Source organism: Corticium candelabrum, chromosome 13 (genome assembly GCF_963422355.1).
Source record: "Corticium candelabrum chromosome 13, ooCorCand1.1, whole genome shotgun sequence".
Lineage (NCBI taxonomy): Eukaryota > Metazoa > Porifera > Homoscleromorpha > Homosclerophorida > Plakinidae > Corticium > Corticium candelabrum.
This window is the reverse complement of record NC_085097.1, coordinates 6587903-6609068: the sequence shown is the minus strand read 5'-3', so window position 1 is coordinate 6609068 and position 21166 is coordinate 6587903. Positions and strand designations below refer to the sequence as shown.

At 40.4% G+C, this 21166-nt stretch overlaps 3 protein-coding genes across 3 annotated transcripts in view; 2 read left to right on the top strand and 1 right to left on the bottom strand.

The window, feature by feature from the left end:
* Positions 1-288, bottom strand: part of LOC134188984 (guanine nucleotide-binding protein subunit beta-like protein 1) — a 1393-nt gene extending 1105 nt beyond the window's left edge. Inside the window, exon 1 of the mRNA XM_062657202.1 lies at positions 1-288. This exon is cut by the window's left edge and continues 1105 nt beyond it. Coding sequence (XP_062513186.1) covers positions 1-110 — 110 coding nt within the window. The 5' untranslated portion in view covers positions 111-288.
* Positions 289-312: 24 nt separating this feature from the next.
* Positions 313-9842, top strand: LOC134188611 (uncharacterized). Its single transcript, XM_062656779.1, has 4 exons — positions 313-1312; positions 2917-3583; positions 6036-7018; positions 8931-9842. Exons 1-4 carry the CDS (start codon positions 313-315, stop codon positions 9602-9604), a joined length of 3324 nt encoding a protein of 1107 aa, XP_062512763.1. The 3' UTR covers positions 9605-9842.
* Positions 9843-10486: 644 nt separating this feature from the next.
* On the top strand, positions 10487-15795 carry LOC134188890 (putative beta-lactamase-like 1). The gene is made up of 12 exons (XM_062657095.1): positions 10487-10579; positions 10650-10796; positions 11128-11265; positions 12512-12633; positions 13111-13266; positions 13550-13681; positions 14194-14311; positions 14452-14542; positions 14840-14980; positions 15036-15151; positions 15278-15395; positions 15460-15795. The coding sequence occupies exons 1-12, from the start codon at positions 10511-10513 to the stop codon at positions 15657-15659; spliced, it is 1548 nt and encodes a 515-aa protein (XP_062513079.1). The 5' UTR covers positions 10487-10510; the 3' UTR covers positions 15660-15795.
* Positions 15796-21166: the final 5371 nt, after the last annotated feature.

Here is a 21166-nt window from a genome sequence, read left to right as displayed (position 1 = left end):
GAAGCGACCAGTTGGCTTTCCCTATCGCTTGGGTTAAGAAAGGCAATGCTGGTCAAATCACAAACAGATCCGCGGAGGCTGTATATCGGATCAGGAGGACGAGCCGCCATCGAGAAATACCCGGATAATCAATCAATAATTAATTAGAATTTTTACTTTAAGTAAGCACATTAATTATTTGATTATAGATAAATATTGACTATCAGGCTAACAGTCCTAACGTATAAAAAATTATCGTTAAAACAAAATTTTTATTGCGCGAACGTAAATCTGGACCGCAAGGCTAATCACGTGATCATATTTTTTTATACAATGTTTACTCGGGTGACGGCTCCGTGTCGCTTCTCGTTGCGATTCCCGATTTTATTCAGTAAGAATGCGGCGCACCAAGCAACAAATCGACCTTCCAGGAGGTCGCACTTCGTCGCAATAGGCGCAGGAATTGCAGCAAGTGTAGCAGTCTATACTGTATGGAGACGACGGCCACGTGCTTATGTTGTCAGCGCTATTGAAAGCAACAGGGCATCAAAAACTCAAACACAAGACGGACGGCATGATCACGAGCTTCCCGTCATCACCAGAGCGGAAGTGGAGCGCCATACTTCCAAACATACGGGCATTTGGGTGACATACAAAGAATACGTGTATGATATCACCGACTTTATAGAATCACATCCGGGAGGTTCTAAGAAAATAATCCTAGCAGCTGGCAAGGCTATCGACCCTTTCTGGTCCATCTATCAGGTCCATTTAAGTAGCGACGATGCAAAGCAGTTGCTCGACGAGATGAGGATCGGAAAGCTTGACGAAAAAGATCAAAAAATTTTTGAACTGACTGACACATCGGATGCATTTTGTGACGACCCATGGAGTGAACGGAGCCCATTAATGAAAGTCAACTCCAAAAAGCCGTTTAATGCTGAGCCGCCCCTTGAGGTTCTAGCCGACAACTTCTACACACCAAACTCAATATTCTTTGTGCGAAACCATCTGCCTGTACCACGGATTGATATCAATAAATACAGACTTACTGTAGAGGGAGAAGGGGTGCGATCTTTCCAGCTTTCTTTGGAAGAACTGAAGACTAAGTTTTTGCAGCACGTGATCAGTGCAACGATGCAGTGTGCTGGTAATCGACGTTCTGAATTGTCTAAGGCTAAGACAGTGAGAGGGTTGGGGTGGGGTCATGCTGCCATTAGTACGGCGACGTGGAAGGGTGTCAAGTTGAGAGATGTGCTATTGTATGCTGGATATAGACCGGATGGTGGTGTACGGCATATTGAATTTGAAGGATTGGATAAAGATATGGCAGGTGAGGATGTTCTGTTTGTATGCAGTGCAGTAACAATAATAAATATAATATATTTAGTATTAATATAATTAATTATTAATTTATTAATATAATAATACAGTGATAGTAATAATGATAGATATATGTAATTGAGGGAAGTCACGTGATGTAGTAAGTTTAGTATAAACAAGGACACTCGGTAATGTTTGGGTGTTTGTAATTGTTGTGAAATCATGTCATGTGTTAGAGTATTATGTGAAATTGTGATGTTTCAGTTAACGTACACACAACCACCAGACAGACAAACAGGCAAAGGGAGACAGACAGACGGACAGACAGACAGAAAGAGAGACAGATAGACAGACAGACAGACAGAAAGACAGAGAGAGACAGACAGACAGACAGACAGACAGGCAGGCAAATATTTATTGACAGACAGATAGACAAACACAGGGCTTGAAAAACAGGTCATCAAGTCGTCATTTGACGAGTGAAATTTTACGACTGGCAACGAACGTTGTAGTCTAGGTTGTCAAATGACGACTACAGTACTAGAGCAGACCAAGGCTCACTTTCTCAGTATGCAGATGGATAACTGTACTGTACTGAAACACGCGCCGCTTTGACGCTCACATTGGGACATTTGTTGTACAATGACATGTACGCGTAGTAATACACCAGCAGAGTACATTGACAAACTGCTCATATCCTGGATAATGAAACTCGCAGTGGCGTAGTAAGATGTTCACAAGCGGGGAGGGGGATGTACCGTGGGTCCCCCCACGAGTAAGCAAAATCTACCTTGCTTGCAAGTCCGTAAAGTCAGTAGCACAGAAAATTTAATTCCTACAGTGAGCAAAGGGGCTGTAGCCCCCCCCCCCCCCATCCCCCGTTTCTACGCCAGTGAACTGGGAGTGCAAGAGCCATCTCAGGATTCTGAAAAAGTAAAGGCATGAAGTTTGTGATTAGGGAGCACGCGAGGAAGTGGAGACAATGGTAAATCCTAGAGGTCGAAGTAGGTAGATATGATTTTAGTAGCAAGAAACGGACAACTCCCGCAATGTGATATGTGGAAGTCTGGTTCAACCTTTTGAAAGTCCGCCTTGTTTTGACAAAGAGAGGTGGCATAATTCAATTAGCTATTGTTATTGTCTTCTTGCCTCTGCGAAGATGTGTAGTTCTAACACGTTGTATCCATTGGCGCAGCGGTAATGTGTTGGATACTTTCAGTTGCATGCCATTGTGGGAATACTATGCTGTATGCTTGCACTGCACTGAATTTTAGAAGGCTGTACAAAATGGCGGCATACCATTAGACACCATGATTGATATCAACATGACATCCTAGACTAAATTTTGACGGCCTAAAATTTTTGGAAACTTGTCAAATGATGACAACTAGTTGGACCGATTTTTCGACCCCTGAGACAGAAAGACAGACAGACAGACAGACAGACAGACAGGTAGGCAAATATTTTATTGCAGACAGACAGGCAGATAGGCAGGCAGATAGGCAGACAGACAGACAGAAAGACAGACAAACAGACAGACAGGCAGGCAAATATTTTATTGACAGACAGACAGACAGACAAATGAATCTCATTAGCCAACTTCTTGCTATTCAGGTGAACCATATGCCGTCTCTATTCCCGTTGAGAAGGCATTCAGTGAGGACGGCGACGTGCTACTTGCCTACGAGATGAACGACAAACCACTTCCCGTCGATCACGGATTTCCACTTCGTGTGGTCGTCCCAGGCTCGGCCGGTGCTCGAAATGCCAAGTGGCTGAGCAAAATTAGAGCAAGAAAGGACGAAAGTCCAGGCTTCTGGCAGCAGAATGACTACAAAGTGTTTGATCCGAATGCATCGATGGACACAGCAGACTTCAAGTCTGTGCCAGCAATCCAAGAGACTCCAGTTCAGTCGGCGATCATTGAACCTCAAGACGGCAGCGTTGTCACCATAGATGATGATGTCATTAATATCAAAGGGTACGCATTTAGTGGTGGAGGTCGGGGGATCAATAGAGTTGATGTGTCTGTCGATGGTGGAAAATCGTGGCAACTGGCTGAACTACAGGACGATCTTGAACAGCCGTATGGTAAGAGATGGGCTTGGACGTTTTGGGATATTGATGTGCCTGTTCCGAAGGAGCATGCAGGGAGTCTCAATGTCTGCTGCAAGGCGGTCGACTCTGCTGGTAACACGCAACCAGAGAGAGTGGAAATGGTGTGGAATTTTCGTGGATTGTTAAACAACTCGTGTCACTGTGTGAACATTAAGCTTCAGTGATTAGAAATTTGTAGCATGTCTGACATGGCAAAGACAGTCGCTCACAGTCACTGGTTATTTACTACTACAACACGATAGTACAGTAGGGGCTATGATTGCTTGTAATAGAAAGAAGTGATGTGTGTGTGTGTGTGTGTGTGTGTGTGTGTGTGTGTGTGTGTGTGTGTGTGTGTGTGTGTGTGTGTGTGCGTGCACGTGCGTGTGTGTGTGTGTGTGTGTGTGTGTGTGTGTGTGTGTGTGTGTGTGTGTGTGTGTGTGTGTGTGTGTGTGTGTGTGTGTGTGTGTAAACAAGAATGAGACCATAGCACATCTCATTTCTGGTTGTGAAGCATTGACTTCTACAGTGTACAAGATCGACATGATGGTGTTGCCAAAGTAAAAACCTCCATGTTGCATGTCATTTTGATCTACAGTTTGATCATCCAGTTATGATCTTTCTTCAGAGAACTCCAAGAGAACAACGAAGTGAAGACATTGCAAGATGTTTCAATACAAACAGAACGAAAAGTAGAATTTATGCGACCACATAGTATGATTATATCTAAGTATGTGATAAGATAATTAAATTCTACTTTTCATTCCTATCACTGTATTGAGTAAATAAGACAAAATAGCATGATTTATTGAGTTATTTGTTCCTCGATCATGACTCAAATGTTCAATTAATTATATTAAACAAAGGAGGAGAAATTGACCAAAATACAAGGACCATACAGAAGACCCAAAGATGTACCTACTGAGGTCCAGATTGTACAAATTGTCAGAGCAACAGGCACTATGACTAAGTGACAAAGACTCTCTAAGTTATTTTGTAGGAGTGCCTATATTTGAAAGACAACTGTGCAGACTGCTGCTATTTTTGGTACTGTCCTGCGTACATTTTGCGTAGATATACGTGACCTTTGAGTATAGCTAGGTTAGAATTATCTTCGAATCCAATTGGTTCCATTGATTTGCTGGCTAGATTACGTTACCATGCAGAGTGTGATGATAATGATTTTGTAGCCTCGTCCTCCCAGACCCGTGTAGCGCCGATTCAAAATCGTCCTTTGAATCGGCGCTACACGGGTCTGGGAGGCCGAGGCTAATCATTTTGTCAGAGCCGTAGAGATCTGATCGTAGGGCTCTGGATTTTGTATAAAGGTACCTGCCTGTTTGACAAACAGACGAGCAGACGTATAGCTACGCTTACATTTAGTCTGTTGAGCAATACGAGCGCGCGCTAATGCGTGGACCAAATGACGAACCTAGTAACGTAACCGCGCAAATGCGCGAAGAGAAATGATTGCAGAGATCCGAGGTAGACGCGGTGCGCTAGCGCAGAATGTCAATCGGTACAAGTGCATTAGGACGCGGATTTGATGGGCGGATCCAATCCTCTGCTACCGTATATTACGTGAAAAATAAATAAATTATGATGAAATCAGTGCGTCCCTGTCGTTTGAATGCGAACGGGCGATATGAAACAGACATGCAACAAATAGAAGCCTAATCAACTCATGCGTATCACTTCTATCTTTATCTACACGCTTTGTGAGTAACAAGAGCTTTACGATACGACTAGCCGTTTATCTGTAGAAGGGGTAAGGGCTGCTTGGCGTTTATATCAACTCATTCATCATCATCGCATACCCTAGAGGTGGCGTGATTGGATGACAGTTATCTATTCAAAACTCTCTTCGTAATAAGACTTGCCTAGTAGGAGGCAGTCGATTCTATGCGAAATGCTTATGAGAAGAGCAGCGAAGAACGTGAACGGTGGTTTTCTCGTACGAAGGTTAGTACATGTACAGAGTCAGTCCCGCGACCCATCGGTCACACTCGGGGTGCGCCCTCCGGTTGTGTCTCCTGGAGGTATACGTGTCTAGGGTTTGTGTAATGCTTAGTCGCACTCTGAAACGGTGGATAACGATTTGTTGTCGGGGAGGTGAACGTGTCGGGTGGATAGCTAATGTTGTGGGTGTACATGCAATTTGTTGTGTTGCTTGTGTGTGCACGTGGTGTGTGAGGAATCGGTCACCAATGATGGAAGGAACAGGAGAAATGGAAGGAAGAGTCTGTTGATGCTGTAGTGGTTCTAGTTCCAGTTTTTTGTACAGTGAATGTGTAAATTACATGAGCATGTGTTGACTATGCTGGTATGACCTCTGGTGGCACTCCCACAGATTGCAATCACAGGTGGAGGTATTTGCGTATATTAAGGTAATTGCATATTTGCCTTATCCAAACATGCCATACAAAGGTGAAGGGTAGTATCTAGTTATTTCAGCGTCATCTCTGCTGATCACCTGGGATGCATTTGATTGGGTTCTTTAGGCCTGGATGTGTGTGTGTGTGTGTGTGTGTGTGTGTGTGTGTGTGTGTGTGTGTGTGTGTGTGTGTGTGTGTGTGCATAGGTGCATGGGTGTGGCAGTAGTCACCACTAAAACTGTATCACACATCACTATTTAGGCTGAGTCCCTGTAGGTTGTCTCGACGTTCTCCCTCTATCGTCAGAAGACAGCATGAATTTGCAGGAATGGATCGAGCCCACTGGCGTCCACAATTTACTGCAATCAGTGCAGGCCTAGCAGCCATTGGTGTTTATGCATTATGGAAAAGCGACTCCGAACTCGAATACCAAGTCGAAGTTCCTGGAATTGAAACAATGATTCTACGAGATTTCAAAGAAGGAGATGAAGAGCACGAACTTCCCATCATAACCAGAAAAGAAGTAGAGCGTCACACATCAGAGGAAACAGGCATTTGGGTGACATACAAAGACCACGTCTACGATATCACTGACTTTGTCAGACTTCATCCTGGAGGCACCAAGAAAATCCTACTAGCAGCAGGGAAAGCCATCGACCCCTTTTGGTCTGTTTATCAAGTCCATTTCAGCAGTGATAATGCAAAACAGTTGCTTGACGACATGAAGATAGGACGGTTAGACATGAAAAGTCGTACTTCAGTTGAACCCACAGTCAGTGATGTATTCAGTAATGATCCATGGGCTGAGCGAAGTCCGCTGATGTCTGTCATTACAAGGAAACCGTTTGATGCTGAAACGCCGCTCGACAGTTTGGTCGATAATTTCTACACACCGAACTCGATCTTTTTCGTGCGAAACCACCTGCCTGTGCCGCTTGTTGATATCGAGAAATACAAGCTGTGTGTGGAGGGAGAAGGACTCCGGTCTGTTGAACTGTCTCTTGCAGAGCTCAAGACAAAGTTCGTTCAGCACACGATTAGTGCAACTATCCAGTGCGCTGGAAACAGACGGTCGGAATTGTCAAAATTTAAGGCAGTTAATGGACTGGGTGCTGGCCATGCTGGCATTAGCACAGCAACGTGGAAGGGTGTCAAACTGAGGGACGTGTTGATGTTTGCGGGACACAAGGCAGACAGTGATGCGTGTCACATCGAATTTGAGGGTTTGGATAAAGACATGACAGGTAGAGTGCAGACAATGAGTGACATGATATATAGTAATCGAGAGTTACACATGACAGTTATCACAAAGTGAAAGCATGGCGCTTTAAATACGTAGGTAATAAATAAATTAATTAATTTATTTATTTATTTATTATATTACGTATTGTAGTCCATGCCAGATTCACATAAGCAGGGCATGTCATGATGTAGTAGTTTTAGTGACTAAAAGCACATGCAGTCACATAATTTGGGTTTTAGGTATTATAGGAAATTTTTATTATGTTGATATTGTCAACATACAGACAGACACGTACATGCATACATACTTACATACATAGACATGTACATGTGTATGTACTAGACAGACAGACAGACAGACAGACAGACAGACAGACAGACAGACATTGTAAGACCCTGCCAGGGTCGACTGTAGTGTGTCATGTATTAGACTTGTAGTTAAGAGTTGCTTAGTTTGATTTAGCTTGTAATAGTTCTGATTAATGAAAATATATTTCTTTGACAGACAGACAGACGGACAGACAGGCAGGCAGACAGACAAACAAACAAACAGATAGACAGACAGGCAGTCAGATAAACAGACAGACAGACAGACAAACAGATAGATAGACAGGCAGACAGACAGATAGACAGACAAACAGACAGGCAGACAGACAGATAAACTGACAGGCAGACAGACAAACAGATACAGAGACAGACAGATAGACAGACAGGCAGACAGACAAACAGATACAGAGACAGATAGACAGACAGGCAGACAGACAAACAGATACAGAGACAGACAGATAGACAGACAGGCAGACAAACAGATAGACAGACAGACAGACAAACAGATAGACAGGCAGACAGACAAACAGACAGACAGACAAACATACAGACAAACAAACAGATACACAGACAGGCAGACAGACAGATAGACAGACAGGCAGTCAGACAGACAAACAGATACAGACAGACAAACAGACAGACAAACAGACAGACATAGACAGACAGACAGGCAGACAGACAAACAGACAGATAGACAGACAAACAGACAGATACACAGACAGGCAGACAGACAGATAGACAGACAGGCAGTCAGACAGACAAACAGATACAGACAGACAAACATACAGACAGACAGACATAGACAGGCAGGCAGACAGACAAACAGACAGAATCAAGTTTATTGTCAACAATCTTCACTACTACAAACAGGTATTGTTAAAATGAAATGTTCTACTTGTAGTCCGAGACTATTGCTAATGAGTAAAACACTGAATGTCTCTATCTACTCCCAAAACACTGTCATCTCCTAATGAGCGCACAGAAAGCCTTGACAGATAGACAGACAAACAGACAGACAAACAAACAGATACACAGACAGGCAGACAGACAGATAGACAGACAGGCAGTCAGACAAACAAACAGATACAGACAGACAGACAGACATAGACAGGCACACAGACAGATAGACAGACAGACAGACATGTCTTTGGAGGTTACAGTTGGTTAGAAAAACTGACAGATAAAAACATGAGTGACAATTGAACAGACCAATAATACAGGCAGCTACACTCTCAAAACTCAAACTAGATTACCTACACAAACACGCTGGGCTCTCATATGCTGCTGCTGCTGCTGCTAGATTGCTATACTGCTCACTATGTCCTCTAGCCATTTCGCTTTGCAATCATGTCGTTATTTGTCTGGTTGTTAAAAGTGTTTGTGTTTGCTTGAGACATAACTGGCAGACATATGGGTTACCACGCGAACCCAGTATGTTGGGAGATGGGTTTGTACGCGAATCCAGAGCGAGAGACAGAAAGTCAGAAAAAAGTATTCAAGAAAAAAAGTTTGAAGAGTGTCTGATTAAAAGCTAGTCACACTAGACAGACTGTTTTGAATCAGTTTATAGCCGTGTTTATGTTGCAGGTGAAGCGTATGCCGTTTCTATTCCTGTTGAGAAGGCGTTTAGTGAGGATGGCGACGTGCTACTCGCGTACGAGATGAATGGCGGCCCGCTTCCTCGTGATCACGGATTCCCACTTCGTGTCGTCGTTCCCGGCTCGACTGGCGCTCGAAATGCGAAATGGTTGAGTAAGATTAGAGCGAGAAAGGATGAGAGTCCGGGAACGTGGCAGCAGAATGACTACAAAGTGTTCCCGCCAAACGTATCCCCGGATAACGCCGACTTCACATCGGTGGCGGCGATTCAGGAGACTCCTGTTCAGTCTGTGATCGTCGAGCCTCAAGATGGCAGTTTGATATCAATGGATGATGAGGTGATTACCATCAAGGGATATGCTTTCAGTGGGGGCGGGAGAGGGATAATGAGAGTCGACGTCTCTCTCGATGGCGGATCATCATGGCAACAGGCAGAGCTACAGGACGACATTGAGCAGCCGTACGGCAAGCGATGGGCGTGGACTCTATGGACCATCGACGTGCCGATTCCTCAACATCATGCAGGGAATCTCAACATCTGCTGCAAGGCAGTCGATTCGGCGAGCAACAGCCAACCGGAGAGAGTCGAATCTGTTTGGAATTTTCGCGGGTTTTTGAACAACGCGTGGCATCGAGTCGAAGTCAGACTGGACGACGGCTAGTGACTTGACTGACATCCGTCAAAACTCGAAGCCGAGATATCCGGGCTAAGGGTATAGTTTATTCAGTTGTATTTGTCATTCAGTGTTTCTCTAATTTATTCAGGATTAGTATGTCCTCGTTGACTTAGGGTATCTTTTCTAATGCCTAGATGATTATACTGCAATTTTGTTTAAAATTATTCATCGAGGGTTATTAATATTAATAATATAGTATTAGTTGAATTTAACAAGAAGAAAAGTTGGTGTGGCAACATGGTGCACATCTGATTAAATAAATAAATTAATAGATTTTGAGTATTGCATTGACGTCATTGCATCCATTCCCCAAGATTTTGTCACATTGAAGATCTTGTTTCCTGTTATGTAACATAGACTCTACAAGGTGCTGATATTGTTGAAAACAAACAGAATGGATGTGTCTATTCTGACTATATATTATGATAATAATAATATAAAATATTTATTATCTGACATAATTAATATAAAAATTATTATTGGGGCTTTAAAAGTCTCATGAATCACGATTATGTTTTTAAATATAATATAATATATACATTTTTAAATATATTTTAATTTTTTTATATTTTATCCACTAACAATGGGCAAACAAATCACACATACTGCCACATAATATTGTCAACATTACATTATTACTGTATATATTATATTAATAAAGATATTAATATTAATGTATCATACTATATATTGTGCTGCTAGTTAATTAATTAGCTAACATACGGAAGGCAGTTGAAGTACCAACTTGGTGTTTATCTAATTATGTGTGATTTTTGTTGCATACAATACTGATAAAAATTTATATTGTATTTTAATATTCAATTAATAATTAATTAATTAATTATGTCTCATGTTAAATAACATAATAACATACGGGATTTTAAATTCACGATGTTGCCCTTGCTGTCTCTCTTTCAGCTGGTATTGCTCTTTCATTCTGGAGATTTTCAGTTGATTGACGTGAGCGTTGAACTACACGTTTGCCTTCATTGCTACTACATGCATTCATGTGTACATGCGTTTACCGCAGAGTCTCTACCCACCTCTGGTGGCCACGCCCCCTAACTGTCCTGCTCGACTCGTACCGGAACCTCTTGATCCTTTGCCCGAGAGCATAACAAATGCTCTGAAACTGCTGGAGAAGGAGCTGTCGGCCACTTTAAATGAGAAATCAAGGGTAGGGTTAGTTAACTTGCAGAGTGTATGGATCACGTGATGGATTGAACTGGGCGTGTACTATGTAATTAATATTAATGATGTTACAGCCAATTGTCGTGAGGGTGTTTTGCAATATCTCATGTTTTGATTAAATTTACTAGATTTAATTAATTTAATTTAATAATTAATTTTGAACAAATTAACAATTTAATATAATTAATATAAATTTTAAAATTAATTTTTATAAATAACTTAATAATTAATTTAAAAATGTAACAATTAATTTACATTTAAAATTTTGTATTTTGGTTATTATGTTATGAATATGTATTTTTGTATATATGATGTAGCCTAGTCTCACAGCTAGTGTGGTGTATCGTGGCAAAGTCATATGGGAAGCTGGTCTGGGAGTGAAGAGCAAAGATCACAGTGATCCTCCATCCAGTAGCAGTATCTACAGGATTGCAAGTGTTACCAAAGTGTTTGTGGTAATTAATGAACGTTTATATTAATATATTACTTTAGATGTATTAGCACACATTTGTAGTAATATATTACTTTATATATATTAGCACACATTTGTAGTAATATATTACTTTGTATATATTAGCACACATTTGTAGTAATATATTACTTTGCATATATTAGCACACATTTGTAGTAATATATTACTTTATATATAGTAGCACACATTTGTAGTAATATATTACTTTATATATATTAGCACACATTTGTAGTAATATATTACTTTATATATATTAGCACACATTTGTAGTAATATATTACTTTATATATATTAGCACACATTTGTAGTAATATATTACTTTATATATATTAGCACACATTTGTAGTAATATATTACTTTATATATAGTAGCACACATTTGTAGTAATATATTACTTTATATATATTAGCACACTTTTGTAGAAATATATTACTTAAGATAATATTAGCACAGTCTAGCACGACAGGGATACCATATGTTTGGCGACCTTCTCTCGATCAACTCAACTTTCCTTCGAGGAAGGTCTCGGTTAAACTACTGTACAATATGCTGCCATCCCCCAGAGTTGGTGGCAGCTTTTGCAAAGAGATGTGGCACTGAAATCTCCGTTATTGCAACAGCAGCTGTACATATTCTCGCTTTCTGACAACCCAATACCTTTGTCACAAGCAACAGCATGGGCAGTGTATCAAGCCTTCTTTCACTTACTCTTCAGGAGGCAACTTGTATAACGAAATGGAAAATATCAGATCCTTTCCTAACCAGTCAGGCCCTAAACAATCTATGGTCCTTACCGTCAGTGTGCAAATTATTGGATAGCAGAGACAATGATCACTTTTAGAAATTTCTACATAGAGCTCTGCTTACAAATTCTTGGCTTTACCACTGCAATCTCATCTAAAGCGATCAATGCCTTAATGGCTGCCAGACATCAGAAGTTATCGACCACGTCTACGGAGATTTTGTCCACTGTGGAGAGAAACGTTACACAAAGCCTTTACGTTTCCAGACTTCCAGGCACATTGCAGCCTTTTAAGATATTGTAATTACCTGATCAGGCTTCTAGATCAATTTTGTAGACAATAAAAAAGACATGTTAGCACACATTTGTAATAATTTATTACTTTATATATATTAGCGCACATTTGTAATATATTGATGCACATAAATTGTGTCTGATACATTTGTTTAATTAATTAATTAATTAATTAATTAATGTTGTGTGTTAGGATGTAATGGTGTATCAACTGTGGGAACAAGGTCTTATTGCTTCACTAGATGATGATTTCCAGAAATACGCTCCTGACTTTGCAATCAAGAATTCATTTGGATCAGGTTCTATTACCCTTAGGTTGGCATGACTACTGAATGTGTCAGCTGTGTGTGTGTGTGTGTGTGTGTGTGTGTGTGTGTGTGTGTGTGTGTGTGTGTGTCCGCCTGTCTGTCTGTCTGTCTGTCTGTCTGTCTGTCTGTCTGTCTGTGTACATGTGTCTCTTCTCTCTGTCTGTTTGCCTGTCTGTCTGTCCGTTTGCATGTGTCTCTTCTGTCTGTCTGTTTGTCTGTGTCTGTCTGTCTGTCTGTCCGTCTGCATGTCTCTCTTCTGTCTGTCTGTTTGTTTGTTGGTCTGTGTGTCTGTCTATCTTAATTCTGTCTGTCTGTTGGTCTGTTTGACTATCTGTACGTGTGTCTGTCTGTCTATCTGTCTGTCTGTTTGCCAGTTTGTCTGTCTGTCTTTTGTTTGTCTATTGATCTATCCGTACGTGTGTCTGTCTACCTGTCTGTGAGTATTTCAGATGTTTTGCCCATAAATTTGTTTTTGACTCACCAGACAGATGATGTCTCAGCTGTCTGGATTACCCCTTTCTCCACCATGTACATTCGAAGGTGTTCCATTGGCATACTGTAATGTCACTGATGAAGAAATTTACAGTCGACTGAAATCAGAGGGACTCATATTTGCTCCATCAACAATTCCATCCTACAGGTTGATATCCGATTCTCTTCTGTTTAGTTACTGGTACAAATGTTAGTTAGCTAATTAATTAATTAATTATTTATTTATAATTAATGTCAGTAACTTTTTTATTAATTATTTATTGTTTTTTTATTATTTGTTATCTGCTATCGTTGTTATTATTAATTAATTAATTATTTACAATCAATAAAAATTATTTATTTATTTTAATTATTTGGTAATTAGTCCAATAAATTATTGACTCTAAAGTGTTGTATTGAACGGATTTATTTTGTGTTTGTTGTTTTTGTAGTAACTTGGCTTTTGCTTTGCTTGGAAATGCGTTGACAAAGAAACTTACTAACATGACATTTGAGATGTATGTGGAGGAGAAGATTATCAAGCCTCTTGGGTTAACTGCTACGGGATTCGAGTTCACAGACAGGTATGTGTATGTTGCTGTTTTGCCATATTTGTGTGTACACATGCATGCACAAACAAATGGACAAACAAACACATAAACAAGTAAACAAACAAACAAACAAACAAACAAGAATACAAGCAAGCGAACAAACAAACAAACTAGCAGACAAACAAATAGGCAAGCAAGCAAAAACAAATAAACAAGTAAACAAACAAGCAAACAAACAAACAATCAAGATAACAAGCAAACAAACTGGCAAACAAACAAACAAACAAGAAAACAAACAAACAAACAAGAAAAAAGAAAACTAGCAAACAAACAAACAAGCAAACAGGCAAACAAACAAGCAAACAAACAGGCAAACAAACAAACAAACAGGCAAACAAACAAACAAACAAACAAAAAACAAGCAAATAAGCAAACAAACATACAAACAAACAAACAAATAAGCAAACAAACAAGCAAACAAATAAGCAAACAGATGTACAACAGACTCTTGTGTCTAACTTGATTTCTGTTTACTGCATGTATAGTGTTAAAGAAATGATGGCTGTCGGTTATAACGCCGACGGATCGGTGGCTCCACCATATGACTTGCATTGGACTACCCCAGCTGGTCAAATGTACTCAAACGTCCAAGACCTGGCAAAGGTAAGTCACTTTTTATGTTAGAGTCAATGACCACATACAACATATTTTATAGATTTGAGTGTGTGTGGCACATGTACGTGTTTGTCTGCTGAACATTTATGCGTGGATGTGTGACAATTATAATAAATCGTTGGTTGCAGTTTGGGGCTTTCTTTATGTCTGCCTACAACAGCTCGTCGCCATCTCCTCCCATCTTGAAGAAAGACACAGTGAACGAAATGCTTCTTCCTGGTAAACTATTGGTATTTTACTGTGTGTGTGTGTGTGTGTGTGTGTGTGTGTGTGTGTGTGTGTGTGTGTGTGTGTGTGTGTGTGTGTGTGTGTGTGTGTGTGTGTGTGTGTGTGTGTGTGTGTGTATCAGTGTGTGTGTGTGTGTGTGTGTGTGTGTGTGTGTGTGTGTGTGTGTGTGTGTGTGTGTGTGTGTGTGTGTGTGTGTCACAGTGTGTGTGTGTGTGTGTGTGTGTGTGTGTGTGTGTGTGTGTGTGTGTGTGTGTGTGTGCACTCATGTGTGTATGCATGTATGTATAGCATATGTCAGTCCTCCTGGAGTGTCAGGGTTTGGAGCACCATGGGAAATGCTTATGGTCAATGATCACTTCGTGAGGACAAAAAGCGGCAACATCAATGGCTACTCAGCCTTGTTCAGCTTTGTGCCAAATCTCCAACTTGGTGAGTAACATTCACGTTGCTTGAATGTCTCATTTCAAGCTATTTGGGGATTTAGGAGTCAATGTATTGTGGAGTGGCATGTATGATGCGAAGACGTTCAATATTGGTTATGACATTTACGACAAATTGATTACAGCATTTGAGGAAACTTTGATTAAAGTACAACCAATGGTGAGGACAATAGTGTCGCAGTGGTGTGTGTGTGTGTGTGTGTGTGTGTGTGTGTGTGTGTGTGTGTGTGTGTGTGTGTGTGTGTGTGTGTGTGTGTGTGTTAGCAATTTTGTGGTGTTTGTGCAGGTTGGATATCCCGAAAACCCCAAGAATTATGAAGGAACATATCAAACTCCATCTTTTTCAGGCAAGCTTGAAGCTCACATATCAACGTACGATCACGTGTTGGTTCTAACCCTTCCTGGTAACAAATCCAATTAATTCTTATTGATATTAATTTTGACTATATTTATATTTTGGTTACACAGCCAATCCTCTTCCAATGTCTATATGGTACGTCAATGCGACGATGTCTGTTCTATTTCTTCCTCCCGTGGTGCCGTGTATGTTGATGGAACTGTCAGCAGTTGGAGGTGAAAGGATCTACTTTGATCTCGATGGAAACGGAATGGCCAAGAGTTTCACTATCCCTGGATTGTCCTGGGGAATTAAGTACACAAGAGTGTAGGTCATTGTTCATGCATGTTTTGTGTCAGTGTTGCATTGATTTGTGTGTTTTGAGTTGTCAGACTTTTATGTAGTTGTGACTTGCCATTAAATATTTTTTGCATAAGTTTGTCATTGTGTGCTTGTATGCAACATAGCATATAAGTGACCATGCAAGTTGTGCATGCTGTCAGTGGCACCAACACCTTCAGAGATATATTCGTATATTAACAATTAGGTGAAGGGTAAATATGCTTGAGTCTACGTATATCAAGTGCATGTCATGCTGACATTGTATACAAAGATTGGTCCCTTTGTGTTTACCACACACACACACACACACACACACACACACACACACACACACACACACACACACACACACACACACACACACACACACACACACACACACACACACACACACACACACACACACACACACACACACACACACACCATGATCAAACAATGGGATTTGACACCATATATGCTTCATTTTATTTTTTAGTTAAAACATTGAGATATGCAGCTGCTACTGTAATCCATTATCACAATACCCAAAAACACTATCACAAAAGAAGTTCTCAGCAAAGACGCAAAATCTAAATTTACTAGCATGTGTGCTTGTGCATGACCAGCCAACGAAATGCCATTTGCAGTAAGACAAACTCTGCATATGCTATTGTCTTCACTACAATAATTGTTTGAGTCAATAGACTCTTACTATGTCATACTACCATTACTGGTTTGAGAACTCTCAGCTAGAGTCCCTCCTTGTGCGATAACCAATGCATCAGCAGTCAAGTTGAGCACGACCAGTAGCACGATGACACACAATTTTAGCTTTCCAGGTTTTAATGTGTTTGGTAGCAATACAACCATTAGTGCTAATACTGGTTGCAGGGTCATGGCAATCAGCAGTAAACAAAGAGTGGCAACATAAAATTGTTTGGCATCGCCGGCAGTGATGGTAACCACTAGAAGAGCCAAATTTTGAGGAAATGCTGTGGCATCGACTAGGAGTTCTGAGCGATTCATTTGACTGTTTAGGCGCTAAATAAAATGAAACAGAAACGAAGCTGAAATGGAAATAGGAAAATTAGTTGGGACTAAATGGTTGCATACTTTATCTGCTGTTTGGTGTTGTTCTGCTCTTTCTGTGATGTAATTCTAACACATAGACTATGTGACACCGTAGTATTTAACTCTTTATGGGTACATGCTTGTACACACACACACACACACACACACACACACACACACACACACACACACACACACACACACACACACACACACACACACACACACACAGCCTATCCCAAAAACATCGTTTTCAATTTGAACTCATGATTGCATGGTTTCCCGATGTGTAATGCAAGCAGAAAACTACAGAGGCCTATATAAACTATAAGTACTAAGTGTCACCAACATGCACATCACAAAATGCAAATAAATGGATCCAGCCTGCATGCCTAACACATAAACATATATTGTAAATAGGCATGGAGGAGGGGTTAAATCATGCATTGGTAGACAAATGGCCATAAGTAGTCTGGCTAGCTACAATGTGCCAAATCTTCGGCTTCAGTATCAAGTTGATTGTAAGTCTTCCTCTTTCTAGTCTAAACATGCATCTTACAACTAAAATTTTAGTACCTACACACAATCATGAAAAAGCACTAAAGTGCTAAACCCTCGCTGCTAGGCAACAGCTGACAGCTGCTGCACGTGTACTGGCACCTGCTAATTGATATGAATTAAGAGCAGGAGAAGTGGCTGGGCACATTGACTGGCACGTGGGATTGTCGACATTTGGCACCCTTAGTAGCACCAGTGATATCAATGAGCGCATGCGCTAGCCTACATTCCAATTGGCCACTTAACCATTGTAACCCTAGCGCATGCGCGCGGGTTAATTAATTAGCATGAAAACTCACAGTCTCCGCTATTCTTGCTTTGTTAGCTAGTTTCAACAGTTTGCGTCTTAGTTCAATCGAGTCGGTCAGCCTAGTAGCTTTCTCTTTCGACAAATCGACAAACGCTTTTCCATTCAAATGATGCCTGCCTGCAATCAACAGTTGCATGACATTGTAGCAAAATGCCAATCAATTACGTGACCACGTGTCATGCGTACATATATAGATGGAGATACCTTGTATTGCGTCCACGTCTGTATGTGAGATGCGGCCCGTGTTCTCTAGATACACAGACAATTCACTCTCGTTCATTTCATCTACGCGTCTGTCCTCGTCATAATTGAATGGGGTTGTTACAGTAACCGATGACTCCGCCATGAAGTTTGCAGTTCGACTGATAGATCTGTGGATGTGAGCGTTCTATAGCAGGTTTGTTTGCATGTGCAAGAATTCAGTTGTCATTTAATAGTTTGTTTGTAGTAGTTTATGTCAATATAAGGAACATTGCTGAAAGTATATATGTGTCTAGCACTTATCCGCGACATATCTAGACACAAGAGGCGTTGCTAGATCAGAGAAGATCAATAGAACGACTGAGCTAGCAACCAGTACCGGCCGCATAAATAAAGGTATCAACTCAATCTGTAAAGTATCTATGTATACATCTTCTCACCCCTCAGGCTCTAGTATTACGTATGCGTTGTGCAGTAATATATTAGTCTATACGTGCTTTGCCCCAAGATGGGATAAGAGAACAATTAAAAATAGATATCCCTATTATCTAGAGAGTTTCAGTTTGTCCGGCGTCATCCGCCTTCTACTTGATCGACGGACCGGATTTGAGGCGTTGCTGCTTCCCTGGCAGGTGAACATGAAACTCCAGTCGGCTGTTGTTGCATGCATTTCTTTCGTTCCATGAGATTGCCTTTGGTACGATAATAAATTAATTTGTTTGTAGCCTCATCGGTTTAGCTAAGGTCTTCTATCTTTTCATCATTTTCCGGTCTTTCTGTTTGTACCGTTACCCTAATTTGATCCAAGTGGTTGATCCAAGTGTCACTCTACTATTCTTTCATCGTCTAGCTATACCCAGAGTCGTCTATCTCTTTATACGCCGCTCTAGCTATACAAGCTGCAACAATTCAACCCATGTCTCTCTTCTGTCTGTCTGTCTGTTTGTTGGTCTGTGTGTCTGTTTATCGTAATTCTGTCTGTCTGTTGGTCTGTTTGTCTATCTGTACGTGTGTCTGTCTGTCTGTCTGTCTGTTTGTCTGTGTGTGCTTGTGTTTGTGGTCGTTGTTGTTGTTGTTGTTGATGTTGTGTATGTTCGTTGTGTGTGCGTGTGTTTGTCTGTCTGTGTGTGTCTGTCTGTTAGTCTGTCTGTCTATTTATTAATTAAAACGAAGAACAGTAGGAGAGTAGAACTTTTAGTACTGTAGCAAGTGATGTAAGTAGTGACGTTTGATGACAATAAAACAAATCTGTCTTTCTGTCTGTCTGTCTGTCTGTCTGTCTGTCTGTCTGTCTGTCTGTCTGTCTGTCTGTCTGTCTGTCTTTCATATATTTTCATAAATGAATGCTATTACAACTAAAACTATTTAGAATGTTCAAGAGACCCAATAGGGTCAATACACATCACAAACTAATGTACGCAAAACTGAGTATGATAGTTCTTTACATTACTATTTGTCTGTCTGTCTGTCTGCCAGTTTGCCTGTCTGGCTTTTGTCTGTCTATTGATCTATCCGTACGTGTGTCTGTCTATCTGTCTGTAAGTATTTCAGATGTTTTTGCTCATAAATTTGTTTTTTAACTCACCAGACAGATGATGTCTCATCTGTCTGGATTACCCCTTTCTCCACCATGTACATTCGAAGGTGTTTCATTGGCATACTGTAATGTCACTGATGAAGAAATTTACAGTCGACTGAAATCAGAGGGACTCATATTTGCTCCATCAACAATTCCATTCTACAGGTTGTTATCCGATTCTCTATCTGTTTAGTTCACATGCATGCACAAAAAAATGGACAAACAAACACATAAACAAGTAAACAAACAAACAAACAAACAAGAATACAAGCAAGCGAACAAACAAACTATCAGACAAACAAATAGGCAAGCAAGCAAAACAAACAAACAAGTAAACAAACTAGCAAACAAACAAACAAGGCAACAAGAAAACAAACAAACAAGGCAACAAGAAAACAAACAAAGAAGGCAACAAGAAAACAAACAAACAATATTAACATTTTAACTAGAAAAAGGTGAAAGAAGAGGTTGACGATGTGATCGTTGTGGATTGGGATTTTTCTCCTCAACCAGCGCAAACTAGTGATACTGCCATTGTTAATCCAGCAGCTACTACTTTGGATCAACAACATTTATTTACTAACTTGAATCAAGAACATCCATCTTCCTCCGTGGAACAAGATCAATCTACTACTAGTACTTTGGATCAAGGACAACCATCTTCTACCTTGAATCAGAACGTCACCAACTACAACTCGGAGGGTATGAGTAAGTTTGTATCATGTTTAGAAACACTGTGTAGCTAGGATATTGGAAATTTAATGTAGTGTGTGAAAGAGTGGTTGAGGTTGCCTAATTTCATTATCATGCAATTGACAGTGGCGAAGGTAGGGGGGAGCCTATAGGTCACCCAAAATTTATGAACGTGTACCTAGTTTTTGAAGGGGTTGTTTTAACTAAAGCGCATGGTATACTTAAACTAGATTGGAAATTAGTTTTGCTCATTTCATTGCGAGCAATACTTAGTTGATGAGACTGGGGCATACTGTGAAGAGGGAAAATTTTTAAGCATGCGTGCATGTTACAGGCAATAAATCAGAGTAACGGAATGTGCACAACTTCTTTAATAAAAGTCGACTGATCTGTCTGATGAAGCTCCGTTTAAATACGTTATTACTTTTTTTCTCAGTAAACAAAGCAAGGCAAGACAGATAAAGGAATCAATCTCGATGAAGAACGTGCAATTCATGCAGGTGACAAATTTGGAATCACCATAGAATAGCTAGGGATCGTAGATCAGCGCAAAACAGTCATATAAGACTATTGAAACACAAGAAACTGCCAAGTTATTCTCTTACGCTAGTTTTTAACTTAATCAAATTACTAGAAGTAGCTGCATCTGACTCTAAGTTTGCTAAGACTGCATAGTTTGTACAGGCTCTCCAAAAGTTTGTCTTTGCCGTCGCCACTGATATTACATGCAGTGCATTAATTAATCAAATTTATTAATACTTACGCTAGCTTCCTTTTACAGTGTTGTGTTCAATATTTACATAGAACCCTGTATTTCTTTCTATGTAGAACCTTCATAAGCATTATCAGTGACAGTGATGACGAAGATATGTTCCATCAACCTGACATACAAACAGCAATAGAATCAAGCTTTCAAGACTTTCAGAGGTATTCTAGAAGTTTTCATTATATATATGCACGTGCACTTCATATATATATATTTATATATACAGTATAATGTGTGTGTGTGTGTGTGTGTGTGTGTGTGTGTGTGTGTGTGTGTGTGTGTGTGTGTGTGTGTGTGTGTGTTGGTTTTGAAGGCTGCTGTTTTCCGTTCATCACA